Consider the following 18,577-nt stretch of genomic DNA (forward strand, 5'->3'; position numbering starts at 1 on the left):
TGGATGCAAAAGATTTGCAGTGGGAATTATTTGTACAACTGGTTTCCTTTTTGGAATCAGAATCCCATAATTAAAGAAAAAAATCCTTATGGGGAAGACTTTGAACTTGAAGGAAGGGAACTACATCACCAACCAAGCCAAAGGCTTGATGGACCAGTGTAAGTCCAACCTAAACAGAAAACAAATACACACTACTGCAGTCATCACCACATCCTAACTCTATGTCTCACTTAACAATGAAGCAAAGAAAGATAGAATCCCCATCAGGTTTGTTATGTGAGACATAAACCATAAATAGCAACAAAATGCAAACACAGTTTTAGCTGGAAATTGCAAAGCAGTAGTGGGTTGAGATTCTGCAACTGCCACAAAGACTGAGCAGCTATTTTACCCTTTCAGTCACCCATGACTTACTGGATGATTCTTAACTTTGATTTATGTTGGAGAATTTGTGATCAAAGAGGGACACACACAAATTTTCATTTTTTAACTCAATAAGTCAGTAGTTCTAGAATCAAATCAGTTTACCAGTGAAGCAAATTTCAATTTTTTTTTTTTTTCATTTTCCTTTTGCTTGAGAAAGCCACTCGGCAGAATTAGCAAGTAAGAACTGTGAAAATTACTTACATGTCTTGAGGCTAAACCAATTACACTGACCTTTCACTAGTATATATTCTTTATATGATAAAATAAAATAACACACAGAATGTCTCCTGCTCTTTCATTTTCCAACACCTGGGACTGTGTAGTGTTTTATAAAGCATGGAAATTATCTGATATATAATATTCTGATGAGGTAAGACTACAGCCTTAAAATTATAAAGCAAACAATAGGTTTGCACTGGCTTTATTTCTTTTCTACTCTCAAGTGAAGACCACATGTCACTTGCAAAAAAAATCAATTTTGTTAAAAAAAAATATCTCTAATATATTAATCTCTTGCTTTATACAGAGGTGTGAAGACATCTTTCACCCAAGGCCGCTAACCTTATGCCTCAAAAGAAACTATCATTCAGAAATCAAAAGAACAAACATCTTTGTGTCAGTTTCAAATCAAACAACAGATTTGATAACATACATTTTCTAGCCATCTGTGGTTAAAGTGTGCATATTAGCTTATGTCTAATAAGCTTTAAAAATCATGGAATCATCACATAAAATGTCTATTTTAACTTGCTGGCAATATCACATAATGAAATGTCTCAAATGCAAGATGGCCTATGGTATGTGTAGCATGAGGAATGGAGGAATTTATCCTGTGACCCCTTCAGCAATCAAAAGCACCAGAAGGATTTAATGGAGAATTTTCAGCAGACTTTTATCTAAGGCCATACTACCCAGTTAGGGATGGTATTTTCCATAAATTAATGACTTAAGCCAGCTCTCACATTTTCTTTCTGTTTCACTTTAAAAGAAAGCCCTGAGGCCATGCAGACCCATGTTAGTTTGCAATAGAGGGCTGCCTTCAAAGATACCACGACCGTTGACCCCAGCCACGAGAGCAGGTCCTTGCTAAAAAAGAAGGAAAGGAAGGAAGCACAGCAGCTTTCACCATGTTAAAAGAAAAGAAGGTAGAGGTGCAATCAGAATGAATATATATGACAGCAATTAGCCCTTGAAATATAGTGTTATTAGCTCTTGAAATGTAGTGTTAGGCATTCCTAATGCACATTAGTTTTAATGTGCATGCTTACATTCAGACACTATTGCAAAAACAAATAAATTGATTTACTTTATTCTTTACGGATGTAAAGAAATAGAAATACCAAACCAAGTCCCTATAGGAGTAAATAACTCTAAATACTCCTGTTAATTCCTCGAAAACCAATGTATAAGTTCCTGATCTCCGAGAGTATGTTCTGTACAGAAGCAAGGCTTCTTGAGCAGTTTCTTCTTGAAATCAAAAGAACATGGTTCAACATGGTATAATTGCAATATTAAATTTTTTACTTATAACTCAAAATCTTCAACACAGCAATTTCCTTTTTTGACTCTTGATGACAACAACACTATGAAAGAATTAATTAGAACTTCTGCTATGAGCTCAGGACAGCATATGCCCCTTAAATTTTATTTAAATCCTTTATAAAACAACTAATAACAATAATTTAGAAATCTAGTAGAGGAGAAGTTTGAGTGTATTACACAACCTTATGGAACATTCAGATGTATTGAACCTTTTTGTACTGAATTGAATGAGGCAGTCACCTAAATAAACAACTACTATGCACCATACATTAAATACTGTCACAGGTTTATTTATGCCTGGGTTAATTCCAGAAAACCACAGCAAAGCCTGAGAAAAAGGTGGACCTGGAATATGCATGCAATAAAACTTCCTTGTGTCCCAGAAATATTACTGAGATTACACAGGTTTTTGCTCATCAGAAAAAGAGGAAATGAAAAGGGAACATCTGCAATGCCTAAAGTATTCTAAAGGGAATATACAGGAAGGATGTTTCTAAGCTATTTGAGCTAGTGTCGAACAGGAATAGGAGATGTAAAGCCTAATGAAGCACATTTGAACAGTTTACCTTATGAAATCACCATTAGTCATGTGATAATATATACACTGTTCTGAAAATTATTAAAGAACTGGGAACAAGCAAGAATCAAACTCAGCAGACCTCTACTGACCTAAACTGGCCTTGTGTTTTTTCCCTTGTGATAGAACATTTGCTCACAGTAAGAGCAGAACAGTCAAGGTAAAGCTCCTACTTTGAAAGAGCATGTAATACCTACTTCAAAGCATTTTGTTAAATTCAGTGGTACCTCCTCTATGCAGGTATTACATTGCCATCTGGTGTAAGCAGTATATATTTTAGACCCCAGGAAACAATTACATGCATATTGCAGCTGAATTTTCCCATTAGCTGGCTTTCACTAATGCTTTTTGCAGAAAGACAGACTTTCTCCAGGCTACTCAGTCCCAAGAAATGTATGATTTTCATTGAAAAGAAGGTCATCACCATAAGGAAAGTAATACTCTAGAAGTAGCTGCTCTACTGAATCCCGTTTTGTTATATTTAGTGGGCATATCCACCTGACATCAACACAGCCACCCAGTTTGGAGAGACACTGGATTGAGGAGAGAAGAATCAACCCAGTCCTTCTCATTCCACTTTCCATAATTCCACACGGTTATCAAGAAAAGGATGGCAGCTAAGCTGCAGTGACAAGTCCCTGGATAACAAGGAGGCACAGTTGATGTTGGAGTGGCAGAAGAATAACTGCTCCATGCAGGAGCAGTAGAGTGTTCTCACCATGCTCCCCAAGCCCTGAGCCACTGGCCCAGGCAATTGCATGGGAGTCTCCCAATCCTTCCCCCAGAGTAACTGAGGTCTCCCACCAGCACTCCCCGGGCAGGCTGTTAGCATTGACATATCCCACCCTTGAAGGTTACCTTTCCTTGCATTACTTAGTAAGAGTACCTCACTCCACTAGCTGTGAATGCTACAAGAGGAATATCACACCCAAGCTAACAACAGGAGAGACAGCAGGGTGCTTTTAAGAATGGAGCTTGGCCATTTTGAAGTCTTGCAACACCAAGCACTGAGCAATGCCCCACTCTGTTTTCCAATGCACAGGCCTCACTCCAGTTTTAGAATTTGAGCTTTTAAACCAAGAGCTCTGAAACCCAAAACTTTATGGTAAAATGTATCTTAAGCTAATAGTAAGATAATAATAATATGTTAAGACAAGGAACAAACAAGTTTGCAATCCAGAATGCAAAGATTGACCTAAAACATAGTCAAGCCTGCAAAGGCAAGTAAATGCACCCTCACTGTATTCAGGAGCCCATGGCAAGCGTCTTCTGGGGAGGTAAGTCTGGCACTGAGCACTCTCACCTTCCTGCCCAGTCCTTCCTTGGACTCTAGGGTGCTTCAGTGAATACTGAGTGAAAAATAAAAAATTGTTTCACACTCAACCCATCTAGCAGTTCACCTGAGAGAGATAAAGGCTCTACACTGAATAGAGAGAACAGGAAAGAGCCCTTGCTGTGATAAGAAAAGGAAGTGGTATCTCAAAAGCATACCTGTGCTTCAAAATCAAGCTTCCCAGTTATGGAACTGAAAAAGTTTCTTTAACCCCAATATCATTTACAAATACCATATTTTGCAAGCACTGGCTACTCCTGCTCTTTTCAGTGCCTCTCCATTTTAATATGATGCCAAGGGCCTGATACTATGTATAACCAGCAGATTGTACCTTCTCTTTTCTAGCTATTAAGGCTTGAATTATTGGTTCTCTTTGTTAGCATATTCACTTGCTTTGCTGGTCTTATCACAAGATATATTGCACAGGGTGTTGTAACAATAGAAGTATTTAACAGCCCATAGCCTTTTGTTTAGCCACTACATTACACACTTGTATTTGTTGTTACTACAATTCACATTCAAAACACATCATTTATTAAATTCAGTGTTAGTTTGTTACCAACCTGAGTACATACTTACACTGTGCTCCAGGATACAAACATGGATGCAGACACTGACCAGCTGAGCTAGGGGAGGAGGCTAGCAAGTGTCCTAACTCATTTCAGTCTAAAAGAGCCAAGTTAGCAAAAAACAACTGTTTAAGCTAACCAATGTAATTTTAAATGAAACATTACACTGGCTCTGTCAGCAGAGCAGAGAGGTCAGAGCCCACCAGCAGGGAGGGAGGTGAAGGACAATTAGGGCTGATAAGGTCTCTCCTTAGTGCAGCTGTTGTGCTTTAGGCCAGGAGAAAAGGTAGCACATGTGAATACAGTTCCAGGGTAATTACAATTCCTATTTTCCTAAATATGTTGAACACTATTGCAGCAAGATATTGGTACTAGTACCTACCACCAATAGTGCCAATACTCCCATTCTCTGTAACAGAGCAGCAACTCAAGTATAAAAGTGAAGTAAGTACTTAAGTCTTTAATGTAATAACCTACAGATACAGAACTAGGGAGAGATTTTAGCACACCTCTGCCATGGCGTTCTGTGGACTGTTACCCTTATTCTATCACTATGCTTCTTACAGCCTCAAATTTACAATTTTTCATTTTTAAATATTAAACATAAATTAGTTCAGGCATTCCTCTAGCCTTTTGGCATGTAGTCAGAAAAAAATTGCCATTGTAGTTGGAGCTCGATACTTTCCCTGATTTACTAAAATAATAACACAAATGATTACCTGATCACCAACTTACTATATGATTAGTTAATGGAAAAAATGGATGTTTTCTTCAGGGAGCAAGATATAAAAAGAAGGTAATTCTACAACAAATGGTACTATCTTCCTTATTTTTCTAAAAGAAAAATTAATTTTTGTTAAATAAAGAGAATACTATGTGACTGTATCCTTTTCTAGTGATTTTGATTAGTCTGGGGCTTTTAAAATCCAAAGTGGGAATGGCAAGATGTTTACATTAATATGCAGGGGAGAAAGAAATCCTCTGGTTGGATGCCTAATAACACAAATATTTCAACATCTTATTAATGAGCCTCAAATTGTTTGCTAGCTCTAGCAAAGCTATTAATCTCTTAAGTTAGCATCCAGTCTTACAGTTGAACTCTACTAGTATGGAAAAGAGGTTATTCTATGGAAGTAAAGGAGGATCAAGAAACTTCGTAACAAACTGTCCTGCTAATTCCTAAACAAGAGCAGAAGATGAAGCTTCTACCAAGAGCACAACTATATGCCAGTTTGACATCAAGCATCAGTTGCTGGCTGAAGTCAAGCAAAAGGTTGCTCAAGGTGCTCAGACTACAACATTACAAGGAAGTGTTTGCTGATCATACAGTTACACACAATTTTTCACAGAAAAAGTATATAGAAAAACAGAATTTTGATTCCATTAAGATACAGGATTGTTCCCTGAAAGCCATAGCCTGCTACAGAGCATTCACTACAGTGAATGGCAAAAGAAACCACTTAATTTAACAGTGCCAGATGTATGTCCCCACCTAGAAGATGAGGATTTTACATTCTTGTCATAAAAATTTACATGTTCCATTTAAGCATCTGCTTAAATGGTTATTTTGCATGGTTATTATATTTCTTTGTTAAAAAAGGAAGAAGGAAAACATTGGAGGCAAAATTATCATATAGAGGGGGAAATCTTAGTGAAATTTCCTACATCAGTGTGAGGCTTTTATTCACAAAATGAGCATCTATCTTGAATCTAATAACCAGATGTGTCCAGAAATCAGTACTTCCAAGTATCTCAGGTATGTGAGGTTTCAGAACATGACACATTATGCCAAAAATGCACACAGGAAAGAAAACAGGTAATTGGGAGGGAAATGAGCAGTATTAGCACATGCCAAACTGTCCTTGCTCAGTGTGTGAAAGCTGGGAAAGAAGATCTTTGTGGTGGAAAGAAAAGTGACACAAGGTCATTTTCTACTCCCAAAGACAGCATTTGTAATTCAGAGTAATTCCACTGAAGTCAGTGGTTTGAAATACAGAGTGGAAAGCTGACACTGGCTGTCACCTCTAATTACACAGTGGGAGGTGGAGTGTCAGTTCAGCACAACTTTAAGTCTTTCCTCCTCTCCAGGAACACCTTGGATAAGGGCCAGATACCTAATTACCTGGATTTGCTGGCTCACAAAAAGTGTTGAATTAAGGGGTGGTAGTTACCTCCTCAGCCAAAACTTTGTCCCGTCTATCTAATGCTACCTAGTAGGAGCGGTTTGAGTTACAACACATTTCCCACTTTACAGAATCTCAAGGTGGAAAGAGTGTAATGGCAGTATAAGGTGGCAGAGATGTCAGAACCTGTTTTAAGTCTGGTCATGAACTAATAACTAAAGGATAATCAAAGCATTCATGTAGTTCTTAATTTTATGCTTAGATTTCCCACATATTAGCTAGCTTTTTGGTTGTTTTGGTTTTGATTGGTTGGGTTGGGTTTTTTTAGCTTTCCAAATATTAAAGACTTTGTAGGGAAAAAAGCTCTAACAGGAAGTGTTGCACAACTTGATTTTTATCTTTTGGTTATTTTGATCTGCAGTTTTCTAAAAGGAAAACAGTCTTTGGAAAAGTATGACATGGGATTTTTCTCCCTTCAAATAAATAACCATGTTGTGTCTTTGTTTTCTTTTATTTATTTTTGTTGTTGTTGAATAGAAACAAATTGCTGTTTTGTTCTTGCTCCATCCCCTAGGTAGAAAGACAAAATATTTGAATAGCTAAGGAAAACTACAAATTTTACTCTACAAAGCCATAGCTGAGTCCTCTTAGTCTATAACTTACCCTTATTCTTCAACTGAGAAATAACTGAGATTCATTGCTTGAAATTGCAAGACAGATGAGAGTTGTGAAGTTGTACAAGAAAGGTCTGTTGTCTCACAGCTAGTTCCCATCATGACTCTTTATGTCCCTTCTTTGTAAACTCATTGTAAACAAATAATTGTGGGCATATATGTTATGAATAGGTAGAAAAAACATTGGTATAAGCAAAATTAATGTGACCCACTGCCTGAAAATACTCCAACAAGTTAGTTCTCTGCTGTCCAGAGCACAGCAATGCCAGTTACAGCTACTGTGGACCTTCAGCCTAACCTCAGCATCCTAAAGTTGCAAGGCACAGTCAAGTTTTAAGATTTCTAACATAATATCTAGAAGAAATACCTGGAAAACATTGAAAGAAAATATATGCTGAGGCTGAACGAGTCTCAGTAATGGTAAATGTGACTCTGATGTTAGACAAACTATTGCTAAGGAATATTAGTTATTTAGGTGATGACAGGAAAATGGGGAAAACAGATCAAACAGAAACCCCTTCTTAAGTTTTGCCCCTCATCCCACTAATCTGCTGAGGTGTGAAAATCTCTGGTTCAGTTGTGTGATGCCCTGGAGAAAAGATGGTTTAAAATTTAAAATGTGGTGCTAGTTTTTTTATTTACATTCACTATATATTCACTGTCCTCATAAACACATAGCTTTTGAGTTCTCAGCTTCAGCTGTAGTCAAGAAAGAGTTTCATTGGATGTACTTCTGGATGTTTGTGATTTAGCTTTTTGGCTACAATTAATGAAGCTTATCTTGATATTTCCTCTTATTATTAAGCACAGTTTTGATTCTAACATTAAAACTGTGCAGGTCTCATAGTCCAAAACTATCAAACAATAAAGGAGCATCTCAAACTATTTGGATAAGTTTTCCAAGTATTGGAATTGATGTGGTAGGGATTATTACAGATCAAAGCCATTTCATGGGTGATCCTCTCTTGGAGGAAAAACATGCCTTGCAAGGTAAAAAGAGAAAAAGTAGTATGAACAAAATCACAAGAGAGTCCTGAATTATGAGTTAACTTATAGCAGGCCAAAATAAGCTAGGAAAATGGCTGGGTCTTTCAACCCCCCACCAGTTTAGTTAGAGAAAAGGCTATTAATTTATTATCACCCAACAAATACAGAGGTTCAAGATAATCCCTGTCGTTGTTGGTTTATGAAAGACAAGGTGGATAAAACATTTGAAATTCACTGAAATTGAGGGAAGACTAAATATATTTGTATATTTAACTATATATAAATGCATATAGATTAATATAGATATATGTAGATAGATCTGTATATAAATAAAAACACATATATATACAAAACATTGATAATCTTTGTCTCCCTTTTTGAGAGCTTTTTTATGGTTTGCACAATATCAGCTAAGTATCCATTTGTCTAAAAGACATGCAAGTTGTCATGGAATAGTTTGCTTTAAGAAGCTTAATGGCGTGAAGAACTGAGAGTAAAAGAAAGCAGAAAAAGAACTGAATTGCAGTTTATGATCACAACTTTGTAGCCACATCTTCAAGGAGAAGGATTCCTGAGTGAGTATCCAGCATCACATGAAGACTACTTCAACAATTTTTATCCAGACGCCCAGAATAACAAAGTTATTTATTAGAAGTAATAAAGCAGAGCATGTTCTCTGACTTTACTGTCTCCTGTTACCAGCAGCATCTTAGTTTCAACTTCAGTATTGAATTTCATAATATTGCCATGTCTTTCACATTAACTGATCTGAAAACTGGCACTTTCTGTGGTGAACAGGATTTAAACATGCAACTTGGTGACATTGGAATGGAAAAAGGAGGTTGTGAAGAAAAGGCAATTACAAACTGCTGAAGAAGGGGAGAAAAAAATGTATGGATTTGAAATTGCACCTCTCCCCATGAAACCAGACAGATTTGAGTGGAAAGGAGATTTGCAATACAAACAATTTTCTTGGATATTATGGGACCTAAAGAGGCTGACATTATAAATATCATGCAAGCAAAGCAGTATTTAATTAGTGAATGTTAAGAATATTTTAATTTCAAGAAAATTGAGAAGCACTAAAGACTGAAAAAGAAGATAAAGCCTTTCTACGTATTTTGAATGATCTTAAGATTTAACACATTCCTACAACATTTCAGCAGGTTCTGTTATACTTGAAAATTCAGTTCAGAATCAAGGCTAAAAATCTCACTTGGCTTCATTCAGAGCACAGATAGCAAGGAAACCAACCCAGAACCAAGTATGGAAAATCAATACCCAGATATTTTTAATGGCATACACACACTGCCCATGGAATCCAAGTCTGAATTCTCAGAATCCCATAGCTAATGCATAAAAAAATGCTCATAGATTGATGAAGCAGAAGCTCAAAAGGATGTGTGATTGTCTAAAGCCTCAGGAAACAATTAAACCAGATGGAACAATCAACTGAAAGGGCGTTCCCATGAAGAATGAAGGACTGGTTCAGCCAAGGATCACAAACAGCATAAATATGGTCTTTCAAAAGGACAACAGTCTCATTTTAAAAAACTAACGTGATGAAAAATCTACATGAACTATTGCAGAGGTAAATTAGGCTCACTAAGAAAATACTGAGCATTAGTTTTGTCTCTGAAGTTGCTTAGTTTCCGCTGCCAGATGAACTAGTTGATCTTGTTCAGTCTTTCTTTCCTGGACTGTGTGTTCAGTTATGTGGTTACACTAATAAAACCAGTGACACAAGTAGAAAGCTTTTAAGTTTAAGGCTTGTACCTTAAGATATAAAAAATCTGAGTTGACATTTTTACAAATGAAGGATTCAAGTGGAAGCAGTTTTTTCAAAATTCTCTTTACCTTTCCATAACCCTTTTAAAAATTAATTTTCAATGTACATTTTTCAAAGGCACCTAAGGCAAATAGAATTGTTTTGATACACAAATATTCACTGCAATCTTTTTAGAGTTTTTTAAAAATTTGTATCTATTGTATTTTTATTTTTTAATTAATTTTTTTCTCCTTTTATCCTTTTCTCCTGTATCTTGCTTCAAATTTCTCAAATTTAAAATGAGGTTTTTGAGATCAATTAATTTTGAAATATTCTGTGAACACATCTGCATGTTTAAATGCTTTGCTGAAGCAAAATTCCACTGGGTAAAAATTTTTCCTTCTGTGACACTTGGTCAATGTGTAATTATTCTTTTTTTTTTTCCTGGCAACTATTTATCTAAGAATTCTTAATGTAGCGTGTCAGCAACTTATGTAAACCCAAAACTAATATTACATAGTATTTTTCACGTTAATTTGAATTTATCTTGGCATCTTGTAATACCATCCAATGCACTGGCAAACAAACATTGAATGACTTAACTTAGAATGTCCTCCAAATTTTGTTGCTTTCCAATGAAAATCCCCTGCAAGCTATGTTTAACTTCTGACATTACAAAAATTATCAGAAGATTTTGCAGATGTTTAATATCTTACATATTACCACATGTGTTAATATGCATCTGATGCTGAGGTCTGTCTGATTTATGTGGAAACAGAGAGCTGAAAACAGAATATGTATTTATTTGTAACAAAGTTCAGAATCGGTTCCTTTTCATTTAGTCTTTCCGTTTGCTGAAGAAGGCATAAGAAAGCACTTACTTCTGAAATTTCTTCTGCAAAAGCCATGCTAAAACAGCTTATATAGGAGTTCTAGGTCAAAACGCAGTAAAAGATTCAGATCTTCGGGATTCAGAACAGTCCATGAAGGGCACCTGGTGCATCACCCATGACGCTGGCCAGCCTGCCCACCCAGCCAGCAGCCACCCTTGCTGTTTTGACATGGTCACCAGGTATGTTAAAGCTGTGTATTACTAAATATTTTTAAATATTCTTGTGAGAAGTAACTGGACCCCATACTTCCCTGGCCTCTTTGGTAGGGTAGCTGCCTGGCCCTCCCTGCTGAGGGCACCTAGTTTTCCCAATGTCCACTGGGGGCACTCAGCCCCATAACACAAGGGTCTGCCTGGCAGTCACTTATCTAACGTAGGCATAGCTTGAGTCATAAAACCAGGACTCTGTGTTCCCTTGATGGCAAACAGAACGGGTGCCTTCAAGGATTTCTGAGTGATCAAGTGCCTAAATAGCCTTGAGAAGATGGGGTACATTCTTGTCCTGCTCCTTTGCTCCAAAGCGTATTTATATATGTGTACACACAGAGAATCCAAAAAATAAACTTTGCAGCATCTAAGTCTTTTCTTCGCATTAAGATTTTTCTAGGCCCTAATTGTTTATACATAAACATCTGTAAGAACTGCCTACCAATAGGTTTCATTACATTTGTAAAAACCTAGCAACACCAGGCCCAGAGTGACCACCCCTTGTCTGACACACAGTAACAAATGCTGTGCAGCACAACCAGTTACCTTTGTTTCAAACAGGTTACTTGCTCCCAAACCTGCTTCTGTATTTTATCTAAAATTTCTTCAAACTAAAAAGCATTCCAGCCCCCATAGGAAATATAAGGACATTATGCTGATACATGCATACACAGGGATAAATATCACCATCATGATAAACCTTCATATAAATTACTGATACTGAAGAGGGAAGAAAATGCTATTAGACTTTCTGCTATGCCTTTTCAGCTGGACTTTCTAAGACTGCGTCTCAGACTGTGTCTAACCTATGGGATCCAGGAACGCTTCCCAGGCTCCAAGTTTTGGTGTATGCCTGCCATGCTCTGACAGAGTCAGGGGCATAGACCAGATCCTTCCTCCCATACCACCAAGGATGTGTAGCAGCTGTCTTCTACCTCCATTGGAAGAAACCAAAGCACACAGGGAAAAAGAAAGCTGATGGTGGGATTTCCCATTTAGCAGACCTAAAACATTCAGAATGCTAGGCCATGCCGAAGAGGACCTGCCTCACAGTGCAAGTGCAAACTTAGGATCTCTAGACACAAGAAAACTCTCTACCCACAGGTCCGGGTAATCTCCCTTATTTCTAGTTTGCCTTACTTCTACTTTAGGTCTTGCCACGACTCTTAACAAGTTCCATGACCTCTTCAGCACTTTGTGAAAGTGTACTTCATTTCTTTGATATAATTTTGCATCTTTCTGCTGGAAAAGAGCAATTACTGCTAATGAAAAATGAGCAGCCTTGGCACCAAATAGTTCTGACTATTCAGATTCCATGCTTGAGGGTCTTATAAAAACCTCAGTGAAAGAAACAGGAATCTTTCCAGAGCAGCTTTACCTGAAGTCTGAAAGCACAGACACACTGCACTCTCAAAATCCCATAGCACATAATCCTATTCAGTCCTTTACTAAAGAATGATTCGCAGGAAGGTCTACAAAATCCACTTATTTCACAATACTGAACTACTTCCAGTGCACTCCCAGATGTCAAATTCCCTCTACATTCCAGGAATGCAGGAGCCAAACTCTTCAGCTCCTCTCTTTGACAATTTCCACTGTGCACAGAGGGACACATGATTACAAAAAGCTGTGGTGGCTTAACTGAATATGAAAGTAGGGTAAAGATAAAATAACATGAAGTATTAACCATTAATTCAAGGATAACTTAACACTATGATAAGTGGTGCCTAATCATGGAGGTGTCTAACTCAGTGTTGAAATGCCTGGGGCATGAAGAGGCAAAATAAGGAAGACTGAAGAAAGATGAGAACTGCAAGGCCATTTAAGTCAATTAATATATTTCCATTATCACAGTTAGTAAAAGTAAACAGCAGTTGTTTCTAAATCTCTCCTTTTCATACTGCCTGTTTCAATACTTGCTATACTGCTCTAGACCTTAACCCCTGGAGGCACAAGGTTACATCCACTACTCAGGTATTATTTTCTTCTCTCCCTAAAGCAGGCTTTAAAAATGGAAACTTGAAGCAAGCTCACAATCATGAGACAAACCAACCCACTGTGTTGGTTTTTTTATGCCATGACTTTCAGAAAATCTTCTGAGTTGCTTTTTTTCCTGGGTTTAATTATAGAAGTCAGAAAATACTGGAATAGGGGCTGTGTTAAAAACCAAACATGAGTCAAATTAGTAAGCAGTAAATTATTTACAATAGATGCAGCTCTACAGAAACAGAAACAAATGGAGGGAAGGGAATAAAAGAAAGAAGAAATGCAAGGAGATGATAATCAAAACAAGCATGGTGAACAGGTCCAGGGAGGTGATTCTCCCTCTCCACTCTGTTTTCATGAGACCTCACCTGGAGTACTGTGTCCAGCTTTGGGACCACCAACACAAGAAGGACATGGAGCTGTTAGGGCAAGCTCAGAGGAGGGCCACAGCAATGATCGGCCTGCTGGAGCACCTCTCCTATGAAGATGGGCTGAGAGAGCCGGGGTTGTTCATCCTGGAGACCAGAAAGCTACAGAGCAGCCTTCCAGTACCTGAAGCAGGCCTACAGAAAAGCTGGGGAGGGACATTTACAAGGGCGTAATGTGATAGGACAAGGGGGAATGGTTTTAAATTGCAAGAAAGTAGATTTGTATTAGATATTAGGAAAAAATTCTTCAGTGTGAGAGTAGTGAGATACTGGAACAGGTTGCCCAGGGAAGCTGTGAATGCCTTCTCCCTGAAAGTGGTCAAGGCCAGGTTGGATGGTGACTTTGAGCAACATGATCTAGTGGGAGGTCCCACAGGCCTATAGCAGGAGGCTTGGAACTTTATGATCCTTAAGGTCCCTTCAACCCAAACCATTGTATGATTCTGTGATTCAGGAATGCGAAAAGCAAGTGCAGGAATGATGTTTCTGGGTCCTGCATTTTCAGTACTAACTACAAGTATGAAACAAGACACTCCTCTACTGGATGAGTTTTACTGAGAAGCTCTAGGCAGATGTTTTAACTCTTACGGACGCAGACATTAAACTGTTGCTATTCCCCAGCCTCCACAGACATAAGTCAAACTGAGCTTGGATATGGGAGAGAATCAGGCTCATGGGAACTTTGCCTTTTAACTCCAGTTCCTCTAAACTTACCTGTCATCTTTTCTGAATCCTCTTTCCTTTAACAGGCTAGTTAATAAATGTTCCTAACACACCTCTTAGATCTGTTAAAATACCTCAGAGAAATAAACTTGGTAGCAATTCTTCCTTACTTACCACCTCATTTTTAATCTACACTTTAGCATGTGTTAGTATCAACTCAGGAATATCCAGGACTATGTGTGAATTTACATATGTGGATTGAACACCATGACCGAAGAAAAGGGAAAACGTAACTCAGACACAGTGGTTTCATTTTACTTTGTTGTTATAATCCTGACCACTGTAGTAATAAAGAACATGTAGTACTATAGGTTTGCAAGAACACTGCATGCTGTGCTTTTAGTCCTAGGATAGAAAATACAGAAAAATAATAGATTTCTATATACTGTGGAAGAAAGAGACCCACAAAATGTATGCCCTGCCTGTACGAACCCTGCACAGATGCAGAGCATCTCATTCCTGTCCATGACTTTACTGGAAAACTTGCATGGAACAGTGCTCAGAAAGATGTAGATTCCAAAGTTTACATCGTTGGAAGGAATCCTCGGAAGGAAGTTAAGGGCCTCTCAATAGGATACCAGCATTAATCCCAGTGTTGTTTCTCTGTTCAGACAGCAAAGTAGTTGTCACACACACTTTACTGATTATGCTTATGGCATATTTTGCAGACATGTACAGCCAAAGAGGTCATGCTTTGAATCTGTATATTACTCACGTTTTACATTTTAAATAAAACCTATAGATTTATTGTACAATAGTACAGCATGTACCTTTTAAACCAAAAGCTCAGCATCACACAACACTTTAATCTTCCATTTAAACACACACAGTCCTACAACACAGCTCAGATCAGCTGGTAAGCTACATAATATGAATTCATTTATTAAGAGTCCTGGCTTTGCTGTCCTTAAGGATGTTTACCTACAGCAAGAACAGTGGCAGTGGTTCTGGTGTTGTAACATTTAATCACTTAAGCTGTTCTCAGCACAGTAATAGCAAGCAGTCATCTAGAGCAAAACAAAGAGATCATTTAAGGGACACTACATTTAATTGCAAATGCATGAAACATCAGACCAGAGGATTTCACACACGTAATACAAGTAAGGACCAGAAATCTGTAATGAGATCATTTTGGTATAATGTCTGTACTAACTATGCCACACAATCTACCACACAGGAAGACTGGATGCATGACAGGCATCACACCATGAAGTAATATTGTTTGGATTGAAATTAAGTTTGGAAGAGGCAGGGCAGGGTATTCTGACAAATACCCACTTGCTTTACTACTTGCTTATTTATTACAGTAGTTTACAGGTCAGAACCACTCCTGTAGCCATTTACCCACATGCCAGCAGTCTCTTATTTTAATTAATTTTTTGTAATGTTTGCTTAGATTTTACCTGGTTCAGCTGAACAGAGAATTGTTACTTCCAAACACAGAGTGTGTTTTCTGCTACCTCCCTTAGCCTTCCAAGTGTCATAAACAGCCAAGCTGGTGTATTTGGGCGTCCTTTCTGCACGCTCTTCTGCCCAGCTATAGCCACAAGTTGCTATCAAGGCACATACAGGTAAGATTCTTCATTTGCCACAGGGGTTATTCATTGTAAGGGAGATTTAAAGGTCATCACTGCATAATGACTTAGAGCAAGTAAAGTTCCCCTGATGCTGGGAATTAAATATCTACTGCTCAAATGAGCCACAGGTTACACAAGTTCTTGATCAGAGAAGGTTTATGCCTTTTTATTGCTGTTTGATTTATCAATGTGTGTCAAACCTTAAGCCCCTTACTTTAAAGGATCAAGTGCTATTTTTATTAAAGAATTTCAAATTCTCAAAATAAAGCATTTTAAGTAGATTTTTAAATACCCAAAGGAAGAAAATTTGGATCCTAATCCTGAACATGTGATTTTTCACTTATAGCAGGAGGATGATAGTGCATTGTTGGTTAGTTTGGAAAGTACTGAATTCCTGCAGCACCAGCTAAAGTAATATACTGATCAAAACACAGTGATACTAAAGAAACAGAGGAAGGAAATCTGTAGCAAAAATCTGATCTTGAATTAAACAGACCAGCAATAGTGTGTAAACTTTCAAACAGATGAGACACCTAGCTGCTATCATACTGCATCATGCTAGCATAGAGACAGTGGTTTCAGGAGAATTACACTTGCATCCACTGTGGGTCATGTGTATTCTCTGACACTGCAAATTTCACTCTCTTATACAAAATGCTATAGCAAGTTAATTCAGATATGCTAAAAAAACATGGGAGGAAGAAAGATATTTTAAAGTCAAAGTTGGGTTTTTTAATAATCTTTAAGTATTTTTTTAAAATTTTTGCCACACTGAAAAAACATTTGCTTATCTCTCTGGCTTAGAGCTGTAGATAAGACTAAGAAGCAGAAGTTGGAAACAAAACCATTTTTTGCTTCTGAGACTAAATGAGTGTCCTCAGTAGACTTCCAGTTCATTGTCTAAATTGTAACGTTTTGGAAGCTTTCTATGAACAGGTGAACTTTTGGCTGATTATCTAGACACCACTGACACATGTAACAATTGCTAAAAAGCTAGTATCCTAATTAAAACAGACATCACCTAAAACAATTTTTTTGTCTAGCTGTAAAAATTTTTTTTCTAGAGAGAAGCAGCATACTAACAAGAAGCACAAGCTCTTCTTCACCCATTCACAATTTTTAATTTGTTTAGCAAGTAATGAGAAATAATTAAACCCTGAACTTGAAACATCATTAACAATTGTATGAAGCTCTGCTCAATTCTAAATTAATTCTATTTCGTAAAGGAGCTTACACAGATTCCTTCTGCTTAGCAAAATGAACACAGCTTATGTTTCTTATATATTTAAATAGCCCCAACACAAGAGACATGCAAAATGTTATACTGAATTTTAATCCTTTTAAAACATTGTTACACCACTCAGTGTTATTATAAATCTTCTCAATAACACCCACTATAGAACTCAGTAAAGAGCACTGCCTACTACTATGCACTGTCAAATATTTCTGGCAGTATTGGGAATTGGCTACAGCATATTTATTTTTTAAAAAAATCAAGAGTTAACCTATATATTCCGAACTTGAAAGAATACACAACAGATTGTACTTCCATATAGGCTGCAGAGACATTCACTCATTTTTTCTTATTTGTATATAGGAGTAAATTTTCTATAACAATATGAAAGAAAACTAATAACTTATTTATCGAGCTAGTAGGCCAGTAGTTCATTTTAATAATATTAATCAAAAGATGACTGAAAAATTCAAAGTTAATTTTTGTCAAGTGCACAAAATCTATAATATAAGGACTTTCCACAGTACATTATACTAAGTCAACATATAATAGATTAAAAGCTGTAGAGCCAAAATCTTAATTTAAAAATTTAATGTTTCTGACATCATCTTCCACCATTCCATCAACTCTTCTTTCTCCTCTTCTTTTCTTTCAGACAATGACTCCAGTTCAAAATCAGCCTGAGAAAGAGAAACAATCAAAAACATTGGTAAAATTTGGAAAGAGAGAGAAGTGTAGGCTTTTAAGAATCACTTATGAAAGAAGTTTTCCAACATAGACATAAGGCTTAGGAAGGCACCTTCCATTTTAGCCTAGGTTTATTCCATAGCCTCTCAGGGATGATTTAAATACATGTAATACTAGCAAATCAGTACAATAAACTTATCTTAAAAATGCACATAGGTGATCAAAATTTCCAAAAGAATGCAACCATCTGTCCAGTCTTAGACTTGTCTATAAACTTCAAAAAATATGGGCCAAGAAAACTGAAACTGAATAATAGCCAGCCACTTAAATCATCTAGCATATAATAAAAAGTATCAGCAGCATATTGCTGCCTAACACTTAACAAGGGATACCCCAGCACAGCATAACACATGTTCAATTTTATGCCATCTAGAAGACCCAGAGAGCTGTTCTGACATGTGGCTCATTTGTGTAGCTATTTTGTGCTAGCATTAGGTATTCCACTACATCCTAGTACATATGATACACACTAGAGAAACAAGCACTTATTTTAACTCTTCAGAGTGGAATACACATATACACCTGAGGATGAATTAAAAATGCTTCTGAACTCTTAGATGAAGCTTAGGTCTTTCTTATTTGCTCTCCATGTGAGATATCTACACAAAGCAGAGCTCAACGTATTTTATAACCTATGCAGGTAGTCACTCAACGATTTAGATTAAAAATACCAGGTCTCAAAGAAACACTGAAAATTTATTACTTTTTGTGTTGCATAACGTTATCCAGTAATTTTCTATCTGATTGACTATTCATGCATCAAACAAATAAAAATTTTAAGTAC

At 37.1% G+C, this 18,577-nt stretch overlaps 1 protein-coding gene across 1 annotated transcript in view; it reads right to left on the bottom strand.

Moving 5' to 3' along the window:
- Window positions 1–15,095: 15,095 nt before the first annotated feature.
- The window catches only part of CPE (carboxypeptidase E), a 59,834-nt gene continuing 56,352 nt past the window's right edge, over window positions 15,096–18,577 (bottom strand). The window contains exon 9 of the mRNA XM_030449669.1: window positions 15,096–17,726. Coding sequence (XP_030305529.1) covers window positions 17,628–17,726 — 99 coding nt within the window. The 3' untranslated portion in view covers window positions 15,096–17,627. The remainder of the gene's footprint in view (window positions 17,727–18,577) is intronic.

The sequence above is a fragment of the Calypte anna genome, chromosome 4A (genome assembly GCF_003957555.1).
Source record: "Calypte anna isolate BGI_N300 chromosome 4A, bCalAnn1_v1.p, whole genome shotgun sequence".
Classification (NCBI taxonomy): Eukaryota; Metazoa; Chordata; class Aves; order Apodiformes; family Trochilidae; genus Calypte; species Calypte anna.